Source organism: Berghia stephanieae, chromosome 4 (genome assembly GCF_034508935.2).
Source record: "Berghia stephanieae isolate SIO BIC M18660-M18661 chromosome 4, UCSD_Bste_1.3, whole genome shotgun sequence".
In the NCBI taxonomy this organism is placed as follows: Eukaryota; Metazoa; Mollusca; class Gastropoda; order Nudibranchia; family Aeolidiidae; genus Berghia; species Berghia stephanieae.
In genome coordinates this window covers 45,782,371-45,795,683 of record NC_088363.1, presented here as the reverse complement: position 1 = coordinate 45,795,683, position 13,313 = coordinate 45,782,371, and the positions used below count along the sequence as shown (strand labels likewise).

Genomic DNA, 13,313 nt, shown 5'->3' with positions numbered 1-13,313 from the left:
TGAAAATAAACTTCATGGAATCTTCCAAGGGCGACAACCCAATAATATGGTATTATGACTGTGCCCCGAAGTGATTTAATCGTCTGGTTAAAAGGGGGAATAACTCAAAAGATAATTCCAAATGATCCATCGATAAGTTTCCACGTCTGGAGATGTAAAAGGGCAGCCAGGAGGGGGGGGGGGGGGGGGGGGGCGTTGTGGAGATATGAGGAGTCATAAAAATAAATAAAAAATGAATATAACATTATAATAATACGTAAATAATTATCTTTTTTTTTTTAAAGCTCACTCAGCCCCTAGCCTCTACCATCAGGCTACGGCCGACACTGTGGCATAACACGATGAATAAATAATACATTTACACAGTTCATTTCACTATGGTCATTTGATGCTTTGTATTTTGAAAAAATACTCACAACATATTATGCCCGCCAAATGAAACGTACCAACATATTACAAAACTACGTTTGACCTTTAAAAAATAATTAAAATTGAGCTTTATATATCCACAATATCCAATATCCACTAAATGTGCTCAAAGCGCTTTACAAGGGGTCCCTGGCCAACAGCAACACTTACCATGTAGGACGAGACATGACGCCTGTTAGGCGATATTACAATTTTTTTTCGGACAGAGACAACACTGTTAACGGTCAGGTATTCATTTTACACCTGAGTACTGTGAGAGAATGTGAGTAAAGAGCCTTTTCCAAGGACTCAACTACGCGCCGAGAAGCTCGAACCCAGGACCTTCCTATCCGAAAGCGAGTGTCATACCACAAGACCACATAGCCTTAAACGTTTAAGGTCTGATGATTTTAATTTAGCAAGAACTTGACTTATCGCTTGACTTGTGGTCTATAAACATTACAAAAGAGCTGAGTGATATCAACTTCATTCTATTGATGCTATGCGTTTTGGTAAAATACTAATATCCGCCAGCCAGATACAGCGTACCAACACACAAAACTATATATAATCTTGAACGTTTAGGCTGATTGATTTGATTTAGTGAGAACTAATTACCACAATGAATGTCTGAACACAATAGCAAAAAAGCTGAGTGACGTCAATGTCATTCATTCTATAGATTGAACGAAATTTACGTCACGAAGCTCATTGTTATTGTTCTTTTTAATTACCAAAACGCATAGCACCATAGAGGGTCCAGTTTCTGGGGGGGGGGGGGGGATGGGGTTGGGGAGCTCCATCAATGTCATTTACAAGTGACCATGCTTAACTTGACTTTTGTTACAGTACCCCTCGGTCATCGATCCATTATGACAACGACGACGACAACAACAACAACAAAAACAACGAAAACCACAGGACAACAAAAACAGGAAGACATTACACTTCATCATAACAAGAAAGACAATGACAAAATCAGGACATGACATTGTCATGATTTGCCAATAATGAGACCAGTAACCGGATAGTAGAGTCAAATCGCAGTAATAACACGGTCATGAACAATATGACCTTAAAGGGAATTGAACACCAAACACACACACGCTCTCTCTCTCTCTCTCTCTCTCTCTCTCTCTCTCTCTCTCTCTCTATCTATCTATCTATCTCTATCTATCTATCAATCTTTATCTATCTATCTACCTCGTTCAATCCCATTCCCTTTTCTCACTAAGAGAATGATGATTATGATAATAATACGCCTTTTTGGCGTATAGTTGCCAGCTCTGGCTTCAGTGAGGACAAAAAACAAAATCTCACATTTCCTGTCATCTTAACTTTTAAAATCATTTTCTGGTGTCTAGTTCAAACCGACAGAATACTGTTCTGGAACGATAGGTCACATCATTGGGATTGACAAGGCCGGCGGACTGGGCTTTTTGGGGGTTTTTTTGTTGTTTTTTTTTGTGTGCTTTTTTTCCCCCGTCAATCTGGGGCATAAGTGGAGCACAAGTTATAAGCTGTATTGACACGAAAAGGCTGAAATAACGGGAAAAAATATGTTTAAAGCAGTCTTTCGCAACAACGCAAAAATGTACCGAAAAAGAAAATGAAAACAAAAAGAACAAAAAATGAAACAAAAGTCCAACCCCCCCCCCCCCCCCCAAAAAAAAAAAAAAACCCAGAAGACAGACACCAAAAAGAAAACAAAACAATTACAACAAAAAAAAAAAAAAAACAAAACAAAAACTAACAAACAAAAAAAAAAAAAAAAAAAAATCAGAAGGATAGTGACTCTCTGGTTTATGTGGAACTTTTATTAAAAGTTTTAACGACTAATAGGTTATCCAAACTCATATGCGACTCGCCGCCTCGAAACGTGATAAGTCGGAGGTGACCAAGATGCCAAAAGTGATTCAAAGTTAAAATGACTCGAAATTTTAGATTCTAGTTTTTGTAACTCGCAGCAATTAGATACATCTTTTATCATTCATGGAACATAATAAACCTGATCCAAGCTCCTTATTTTATCGCTCCACTCAGGAACCTCAAATTGAACAATGAGGTTCACACTACAGAAAAGGCGTAGATAGATAGAGGAAAACAATAGCACCTGCTGCGTTCAATGGTAAGGAGCTCTTTTGTTCTTGAAGCTGGAGTATAATATCCCGATTTCTATTCCGTCAAGCTGACAGTAACTGTAAACAGTCTATTGTTAGCTGCAAAACAGAGACGTTGTTTCATGTCGCCACACACGATGAAAAGCTACGTTTTATTTTTGTCCAACTATAAACCAAGCTTGGAGGCGCGGCGCAACGGGAAAAAAAAAAGTTGGCTAGCTTTCGAAACTTAGAATATGGATGAGTTTATTTTCACACAAGAAAAAAAAAAAAGAAAAGAAAGAAAAAGTAACAAAAATGAAAGATCAAAAAAAAATAAATAAATAAATAAATAAATAAATAATAAAAAAAGGAAATTAAAAAATTGAAATCTAGATTTTGAAACTTTGAACAAATCTGCTTGCACAAATTAAATATTTTTTTTAAAAAAGAAAGAAATATTTTTTCAAATAATAATTTTAAAAAGAACAAAAAAATTGATAAGCTTTCGAAGCTTCGAACATGGAAAAGTATGTAGGCATACATGGAAGGAAAATCAATAGAGCTTATAACATCTTATACTAATGATGGAGCCTAGGGGGAATATCTGATTTACTCTTGTGTTACAGTACAAGGGGCTTTGCCTTCGTGTACATAATATGATTAGCGGGTCTGATAACCAAACACATTTTATTCTAGGCTTGTTTAACATTGTTGTAAGGGACAATATTTTATTTTGGTTTGAGTTTGAATAACAATAGTGAAATGGAATTGAAGGTTCAATTGAATTAACAAATACAGATAATGTGGACGTTTCGGATTTCCTCTTTGTCAACAAAATGCGTTAATAATAATAATAATAATAATAATAATAATAATAATAATAATAATAATAATAGTGATAATAGGATAATAATAATAATAATAATAATAATAATAATAATAATAATAATAATAATAATAATAATAATAATAATAACTTAGTTCTATCTTTAGAAATATGCTCATTATTATTATTTATTATTATTATTATTATTATTATTATTATTATTATTATTATTTATTATTATTATTATTATTATTATTAATATTATTATTATTATTATTATTATTATTATTATTATTATTATTATTATTATTATTATTATTATCATCATCATCATCACCATTAATATTACTATTATTATTATTGCTTTTTTAAAAGCTATAAATTATTACTAAAATAATGTTATCCCTTTATCATCATTATTATAACTGTTGGAATAATAATTTGTTCAGAGAGATGTTATGACTGTTGGCCAATTGGCCACAAATAAACATTTGAACTTATATTATTTTCGGACTTGTCGTGCCACCCACGCTTTCAGTTGAAGATATTGTATAATATATTATCCACGTTATAAACTAGAAATCAACCTAAAGTTGAATGTTTGTAGCTATTCATTCAATTTCCATCATCCGGTTCATTCCGGTATAATATTGCTTTGAGACGGTGGGTCACATTTTGACTTTACATTCAATTTTCTTCATCTCCGTCCGAAAAAAAATTGTAATATCGGCTAATTGGCTTCACGTCCCGTCCTAAATGTTACGCAGGGGTGAGAATGACTGGTCACTAAAAAGGAGGAGATTTTTCAGCGCTAGATCAAGAACCATCCATGCAAAAATAACCTATAAATTTAAATTTCATTAAAAGTTATTGTGATGCAATCCAAAATGTGTCTCCCAGCAATTTCTGACATAACTCGGAGGAATTTCAAAAACTGAAAGTGTAATTATAACATGGTGGTTGTAGTAATGGTAGTGGTAGGGATAATGATGTGGTGGTGGTTGTAGTAGTTGTGGTAAGGATGATGATGTGATGATGGTTGTAGTAGTAGTGGTAGTCGCCACATACATCTCCGGTATTCACAGATTCACTAATGCCCACATCCCTTGTTTCAAGTTGACCAGAGACGCCAACTTAAAATTTGGCTCACGTAAATTTCAGAAACAATTTCGAACAACTTCAATGCTTAAACAGGAATTTCTGCAAACAAAATATAATCTACTGAGATATATAATCATCCTAATACCCCTTGTTTCAAATCAAGTAAAGTTCCAAAACCAATTTATGACGAATAAAATATTAAAATGAATGGTAGGTGTGGTGGTAATAATGATATGATGGCGGCTGTTTTAGTGGTGGCAGTAATGATAATGTATGTGGTTGTGGTGGTTGCAGAAGTGGTGGTGGTGATATTGTTGTGTTGGAGGAGGTTGTAGTAGTGGTGGTAAGGATGTGGTAGTGATTGTTGTTTTAATGGTGAGAGTGTTGCGATGATGTAGTGGTGGTGGCAATGATGGTGATGATGATGATGTGGTGGAGGTGGTTGTAGTAATGGTGTTGCTTCATGAAATGATGGTGTGGCGATGGTGGTGGTTGTAGTAGTAGTGGCAGTGATGATGAACATAGTGGTGGTGGTGGTGGTGGTGATAAGGTGTGTACTTGAAGGTGAAAAGAGAGAATGATGGCTGATGTGAAAAGGATATGATCCACTTTATAGATTTAGGTTTGTCTGACAGAAGGAAAGATAGTGTGTGTTTGTGTGTGTGTGTGTTTGTTTGTTTGTTTTTGATGGTTTACGGCGCTTGCAACACATTTAGGTCATGTCATATCAGCGCCAGTAAAAAGGATGAAAATGGGATAGTAAAAAGTTCTAGAATTACAATTAAAGCACCCAAGAAAAAGTAAGACATAGGGGAAGGGAACAAAAAGGGATCAGATGTAGATTCCAAGAGCATACCACCAATCTAATTAGTTTGAAATCACCTATAAGTCTCATCCGGGCACAAAGAGGAATACACTCAAATGTTTACATTATACATTCAAAATAACAAATATAATAATACATAACAGAGAGATGATTTACAAGGAAAAAAATATCATCTCCCAAAACAATAACTGTGCATTTGACTGTTTCCCTTCCAGTTAGGACTCTGGCCAGGGCCAGGACAAAACCAAGTAATCTCATTCCAAGACAAAGACAGAAAGCATGTTGGAAAACAGATATAAGGGGATAGAAGACATAGTATGTACCCCCTGGCCCACTATGGGAGGTCAGGAACCCCACCCAGGTGTGTGTGTGTGTGTGTGTGTGTGTGTGAGAGAGAGACAAACACAGAGAGAGAGAGAGAGAGAGAGAGAGAGAGAGAGAGAGAGAAACTGCTCAAAGTGAATATAGTGATAGGTACAGAGAGATTAAAGTGAAAAATTAACCGAGGTTAAAGTACTTAGTGAACTTTATTATTAGGTGTGTATGTGCTTTATTTGTTAATCGTAAATATTAAGTTAACGTATGTTTCATGTTGGCAATTGCCAGGAAATTAACGTTTTAATTGAATCCTCTGTGTTTGTTTGTGTGTGTGTGTGTGTGTGTGTGTGTGTGTGTGTGTGTGTATCCTTGTTAAGTACATGAAGATGAAAAGTGAAAACTTATCGAGGCTAAAGAACTGGGTGCACTTTATTGATTTGTGTGTGTGTGTGTGTGTGTGTGTGTGTGTGTGTATCATTGTTAAGTACATGAAGATGAAAAGTGAAAACTTATCGAGGCTAAAGAACTGGGTGCACTTTACTGATGTGTGTGTGTGTGTGTGTGTGTGTGTGTGAGAGAGAGAGAGAGAGAGAGAGAGAGAGAGAGAGAGCTCAAAGTGAATGTCGTGATGAGTAAAGAGAGAGAGAGAGAGAGAGAGAGAGAGAGAGAGAGAGAGAGAGAGAGAGCTCAAAGTGAATGTAGTGATGAGTACAGAGGAGGATGTAGTTGTATTGGTAGTAGGAATGATGATGTGGTGTTGGTTGTTGTAGTAGTGGTGGTAGGGATGATGATGTGATGGTAGTTGTAGTAGTAGTGGTTATAGCTGTAGTGGTGTTGGTGGTGATAGTAATGATGATGTGATGGTTGTTGTAGTACAGGTGGTGGTTGTAAAAGTAGTGGTGATAGGGATGTTGAAGTAGTGGTTGTGGTGAGTCTTTTTAAAAGGCGGAATAGTGATGGTGATGGGCGGAGATAAACCACCATTTAGGCGGAAGATTCTCAGCCCTGGTTAAGTGTTGCTGTTAACCAGGGATCCCTGTAAAGCGCTTTGAGCACGTTTAGTGGATATTGTGCTAGGTATATAAAAAAGCTCAAAAAAAAAAAAAAAAGAAAGTTCAATCTAATTTATTCCGACATAATACCTGATTGACACTTTGGGTAATATTGAATATGACGTGCTCTTCTGACTTCTGACACCAATTTTTTCATTTTAAAAAATATCGAATTCAAGATACATGTGTAGATATATAGCTCTGCAACAGGTGGGGCCAAAATATTCATAGTTTTGCGAATGTTGCGAACATGTCCGCAAAACGTAATTACGATACTAGAATAATAAAGAAAGGCAGAGGATAAAGCCAGCATTGCATCAGTGACAGTTGGGTCTTGTAGGGAAATGGTCTGGTGACGTCACTATCCACATGCCCGGGGTCGTGAGATCAAATTAATAAAATAAACCTGGACGTTTAGTCTGTAAAACTGCCGATTCGACCTTGTTTCTTTCATATTTTAGATTAAATACCTGATTCAACGTTTAATTTAGGCAGTTAGCCAATATAGAACACATATATAAATAGAATTACTAATTGACAAAAACCAACATAATCATAGTATTGTAAATAAATAATTACATAATCTACTTGACATTGTTGACAGCGAACCTTCAACTTGTCAGCTGCACTGTTAACAATGCCACTATCGCATTGTCTCATTTGTCTGTAGTGTTTCATTCGTCCTGTTTTGTTGATAAAGGGGAAACCCGAAACGTCCATTTTAACTGTTTTCGTATATTAAATTGAAGCATTACATTCAATTTCACATTGTTATTTACGTGTTCATATTAGCAGGTCTGATGACCCAAATTATTATGGGCTCATTGTTGTAATGGAAATATTCTTAAACCAACGCAAAATATTGTCCATTATAACAATGTTAAAACAGGCCCATAACTGCGTTCGGTTATCCGGTCTGTAAATGTGTGTACCTAGCCTAAAATCCAAAGTTCAGCTACAAGATCACCTCGACATAATACCAATTGAGACGATTACTCCGGGAGAAAAACAAAACAAAACAAAACCGTATTTAAAATGTCGGCCAAGAATACTCGTCCTTCAATAAATAACGATCGATTAAAATGTCCCTCCTCTCGTCAAAAACTCTAAAACCTGGGACTTTCTCGTAGACTTCCTTGAAGTCCAAGGTTTGAGAGTTTCTTTTTAATTTTCAGACTGGGACAGAGAATAAATTAGAAAATGCTTACACACCGGTTTCCCCCGATTAACTTCAATCATTATGCAAGGAGGAGAGTCATAAATTTTGACCCTCAGCAGGTCGTGTCAATCATACACAAAGAACTATGATAAAATTACAAATAGATCTACACATTCATCAGCGATAATAAAGAAATCCACCGAGGCGTGTCAATGACTGAGGACATCAGCAACCATTCGGCCGTGAACGCGATTGCTGTGAGGCAAACGTCCCGGCGAGGCAGTTCCTTTTACCAAAAATCTACAGGTGCTTAAATGAGTCAATAAAATGTATAGTAAAATAATGCCAAAGTAATCTAATACTATTTCCATTTCTTATTTACCCGAAGAAGGCCAAAGGTCGAAACGTCGTTTACTTTGTGTTGTATTGTATCTTTGCTAAGAGTCATTTTTACTCTCTTTATTTTACTATGCAGTTTCTTTTGTTTAGTTTCATTGGCTTGTTTGTCTTTTTTATTTCAATCAATCACATATTTTATCAATCATTTACCTTGTTCCAACGTATGGATGCTATGCGTTTATGTAAAATGCTCACCCATTATGTCCACCAGATCAATCGTAGCAACACACAAAATTATGTGTCACCTTTAACGCTTACAGTATGTTAGGGGAACTATTTACCCAACTGGCGGTTTGGTTGGTTGGTTTGTTGTTGTTTTTGTTGTGTTTGTCGTTTTGTTTGCTGTTACTGTTGTTGTTGTTGTTGTCGTTTGGGCGTCAGTCTTCCCGAGTGAATACCCAATCCATATCTACCACAATCATCTCCTTCCAACATCATCTCCCACAGGACTCTTCTGATCCTACCCTGATCCTGATTCTTAGTACGTACTTTACTTTTTGGTGAAGATAATAATATGTGACGATGTGAAGATATGTATATATATATATATATATATATATATATATATATATATATATATATATATATATATATAATATATATATTGTGGCGATCTCCTTTTCCTACGAACTACGAAGACTTACCACATACTGCTGACTGCAAGACTACTCTACACGTCAGATCAGACAAAAACGTAAACACGAGAGAACTCATTAAATTTATAAAATTCACTACACATTGCTTTCATTGTTTGTTGTTTCCAGTAAAGTAGATGCTACATTGGTGACCCCGACGTAAAACAACTTAAGAGATAGGTATATATTATTATTATTACTATTTACCAGTTCAACTCTTCACAAGAACATAATAATAATAAACATGTCTATCGACGCCGTAGCATTGAAATTGCCCACATTCTGGACCACTTGTCCTTCAGCGTGGTTTGCACAAAGCGAGGCACAATTTGCCTTACGCGATGTAACAAGCGATGAAACAAAGTACTACTATGTAGTGGCTGCCTTAGACTCAGACACAGCAACTAGAGCCCTTGCTATTCTATCATCACCACCCAAGGAAGGTAAATATGAAATACTGAAAAACTTCCTGCTGTCTGCGTTCGGCCTTTCGGAAACAGAGAGAGCGGAATCTCTACTCAACATGAATGGTTTGGGCGACTTAAAGCCATCCGAGTTAATGGACAGGATGTTAGTGCTCCTCGGCAAACACAAGCCCTGTCTGCTCTTCAGACAGTTATTCTTAAGACAACTTCCAGCAAACATCAGACTTCCATTAGCAAACTCGTCCAATCTGGATGATTACAGGGCACTTGCCAGAGAAGCTGACAATTTTTTCTACGCTGCTCACTCAAACTCTAACTCCTTTTCAATTTCTCATACTACTTGTGAAGTTGACACACCAACCATGACCAGTGAAATAGATTCCCTCTGCTGGTACCATCAACGGTTTGGTTCAAATGCCCGTCGATGTGCACAAACATGCAAACTCTTCAATTCATTCAAGAAAAACAAGAAGAACCAGGGAAACGCCAAGCCGGGTCAACAGTAAATTCTGCTGTCGACCCGGATTCTTACTCAGCCAACGCGCCCACATCAAAAAATCTCCAACTCATCGTCGTCGATGAAAATTCAAACCGACGTTTTTTAGTAGATACTGGAGCTCAAGTATCTGTCACACCCGCCTCTGCATCAGACAAAAGCTTGGGTTCCTCTGATATCGCATTACAAGCTGCTAATGGTTCTACAATAAAAACATACGGATGCTTTGAAACTAACATACGTATTGGATCGCGTTCATTCAATGCACGACTTATCAAAGCTGATGTCAAGCGTCCCCTACTTGGAGCAGATTTTCTACGTCATCATAATCTGCTTGTGGATATTCGTGGTCGACGCCTTATCGACGCTGAAACGTTTTCGCACGTACCTTGTTCAGTAAGTTCAGTTTGCGCAAACGCCGAACTCTCACCACTCGAGCCGAACTGCAATACATTCAGAAAATTATTGAATAACTATCCAGAACTACTTCAACCAACATTTTCAACGGCAACTGTGAAACATGGCGTGCAACATTTCATCACAACCAAAGGTCGCCCAGTATTCGCACGTGCTCGTCGCCTGGCTCCAGAAAAACTCTTGTGTGCAAAAAAGGAATTTTTGGAAATGGAGAAAATGGGCATAATTCAAAAATCAAAGAGCCCTTGGGCTTCCCCATTACACATGGTCCCCAAGGCTGATGGCACAATGCGTCCCTGCGGAGATTTTCGTCGACTTAACGATGCTACTATACCAGATCGATATCCTGTCCCACACATTCATGATTTTACAGCAAACTTAGACGGTAAGATCATCTTCTCGAAGATCGACCTTGTCAGAGGATACCACCAAATTCCAGTCGCTCCAGAAGACGTCCCAAAAACGGCAGTGATAACCCCTTTCGGCCTTTGGGAGTTCTTAAGAATGCCATTTGGATTAAAAAATGCAGCACAAGCATTCCAACGTTTAATGGACTCCATTTTACAAGATTTAGACTACGTATTTTGTTATTTAGACGACATTCTGGTTGCAAGTTCAACTGAGGCAGAACACATGGAACATCTCAAAATCGTATTCGAAAGACTTAGAAACCAAGGCCTCGTTATCCGTCTTGAGAAATGTCTTTTCGGTGTGAGATCTCTTAACTTCCTTGGCCATCACATCTCGCATTCTGGATCTGTCCCAACGGCGACAAAAATTGAGGCTGTTAAACAATTTCCACAACCAAAAACCATCAAGTCACTTCAAGAGTTCCTCGGGATGTTGAATTTTTACCATCGTTTCATTCCGAGACTAGCTGAAATACTTCGACCCCTATATAGTGCTTTGAAAGTCAAAAAACAACGCCAAGCACTTACGTGGACGCAAGAAATGTTGAAAGCCTTTACTGACGGTAAAAATGCACTAAGTAACGCTACAATGTTAGCCCATCCTTGCTTGAACTCACCCCTCGCTTTAACGTCTGACGCCTCCGACCAAGCTGTGGGCGCTGTCCTTGAACAACTTAATCATCAAGGTAATTGGGAACCATTGGCATTTTTCAGCAGGCAGTTACGTAAACCTGAACAGAAATACAGTACCTTTGATAGGGAGTTGCTTGGCATTCACTTAGCCATCCGTCATTTCCGTTTCATCATTGAAGGGAGACAATTCGCTATTTTTACTGACCATAAACCATTAATCCATGCCATGTCCAAATCAACTGAACCATGGTCAGCTCGTCAACAAAGGCACTTATCTGCCATATCCGAGTTCACAACTGACATCCGACACATTTCTGGAAAAAAACAACACTGTCGCAGATTGTCTCTCAAGAGCAGTTACAAACTCAGTCTCAATTGGCATCGACTATCAAGCTATGGCGGAATCCCAAGAAAATAGCATTGACATACAGGCTTACAAAACTGCATTAACAAGCCTCAAAATCGTCAAAACATCCGTTGACTCGGGTCCAGAGTTAATTTGTGACATCTCAACTGGCTACCCAAGACCTATCGTTCCTACCGACTTCAGAAGACCGGTTTTCGAAATTATTCATAATATGAGTCATCCTGGAGTTAAGGCCACAGTCAGACTTATCAGCAAGAAGTTTATCTGGCATGGTCTTAAGAAAGAAGTGTCAGCATGGGTTAAGCAATGTCACAACTGCCAATCTTCGAAAATTCAAAAACATATACGAGCACCGTTAGAAACATTCCATGTCCCAGGAAAGCGATTCTCACATATAAACATTGACCTCGTTGGACCATTACCTCAGTCAAGGGGGTTCACCCATCTCCTTACTATAATTGACAGGAACACCCGATGGCCTGAGGCAATACCGTTACAAACCACAACAACAGAAGAATGTGCAAAAGCCCTGATCTCCAATTGGATCTCGCGGTTTGGTATTCCTGTTGATATAACTTCTGACAGGGGCTCACAATTTACATCCACGCTATGGAAACAGATGTCCAGTCAACTTGGTGTGCAGATTCATCACACAACTGCGTATCACCCTCAGTCCAACGGCATGATTGAACGGTTTCATCGGTCCTTGAAATCATCCCTCAAAGCTCGTCTAATAACTCCAAATTGGGTGGATGAGCTACCTTGGGTTCTGCTTGGTTTAAGAACTGCACCTAAGGATGATATCGGTCATTCTTCAGCTGAATTAGTATACGGAGAACCTTTAACAATCCCTGGAGAGTTTATACCTGACCATCCTTCAGACTTCCACGCTAAAGACTTTTTGGCAACCTTTCGGCAAAACGTGTCCCTTCATTCACCACGGCCAACACATCATCACGGCTATCATCAAACAAATTTACCCAAGAACTTGATGTCAGCGAAATATGTTTACATCCGTGTTGACACCCACCGAGGACCCCTTCAGAAGCCGTATACAGGTCCCTATGTTGTCATAACCCCTGGAGATAAACAATTCCTGATCGATGTTGGTGGCAAAGCAGAACGGATTTCGATCGACCGACTTAAAGCTGCATTTGTCGATTCTACGCAACCAGTTTCCCTTGCCACCCCACCTCGTCGTGGACGCCCACCGAATACGAACAGAAACATACAAAACTCCCGTACTGCTTCTGATGATACTAACGTAGTGCCTACTAAGAAGCTATCTCGCTCAGGACGTACCATTAAACGACCTCGGTACTACAAAGATGACTAGTCCGTGTTTGGGGGGGCATGTGTGGCGATCTCCGTTTCCTACGAACTACGAAGACTTACCACATACTGCTGACTGCAAGACTACTCTACACGTCAGATCAGACAAAAACGTAAACACGAGAGAACTCATTAAATTTATAAAATTCACTACACATTGCTTTCATTGTTTGTTGTTTCCAGTAAAGTAGATGCTACAATATATATATATATATATATATATATATATATATATATATATATATATATATATATATATATGTGTGTGTGTGTGTGTGTGTGTGTGTGTATAACATATGAGAACTTTACCTAAATGCATGACATCAATAGGCAACTGACAATGACGTGAGTGTGAAGCAGGAAGTAGAAATTCGGTGCCGGGGGATGAATGAATAAATATATCAATG

The 13,313-nt window shown here is 38.0% G+C and overlaps 3 protein-coding genes across 3 annotated transcripts in view; 2 read left to right on the top strand and 1 right to left on the bottom strand.

The window, feature by feature from the left end:
- LOC144970676 (carnitine O-palmitoyltransferase 1, liver isoform-like) overlaps positions 1–13,313 on the bottom strand; it is a 78,181-nt gene that overhangs the window by 28,016 nt on the left and 36,852 nt on the right. The window lies entirely within an intron of this gene.
- On the top strand, positions 9,071–9,757 carry LOC144971786 (uncharacterized). The gene has a single exon (XM_078912860.1). The coding sequence runs from the start codon at positions 9,071–9,073 to the stop codon at positions 9,755–9,757; it is 687 nt and encodes a 228-aa protein (XP_078768986.1).
- Positions 12,194–12,910, top strand: LOC144971785 (uncharacterized). The gene has a single exon (XM_078912859.1). It carries the CDS (start codon positions 12,194–12,196, stop codon positions 12,908–12,910), a length of 717 nt encoding a protein of 238 aa, XP_078768985.1.

Coding starts and splice junctions, on each gene's coding strand:
- LOC144971786 (XM_078912860.1), top strand. CDS start 9,071: ATGTCTATCGACGCCGTAGCATTGAAATTGCCCACATTCTGGACCACT.
- LOC144971785 (XM_078912859.1), top strand. CDS start 12,194: ATGTCCAGTCAACTTGGTGTGCAGATTCATCACACAACTGCGTATCAC.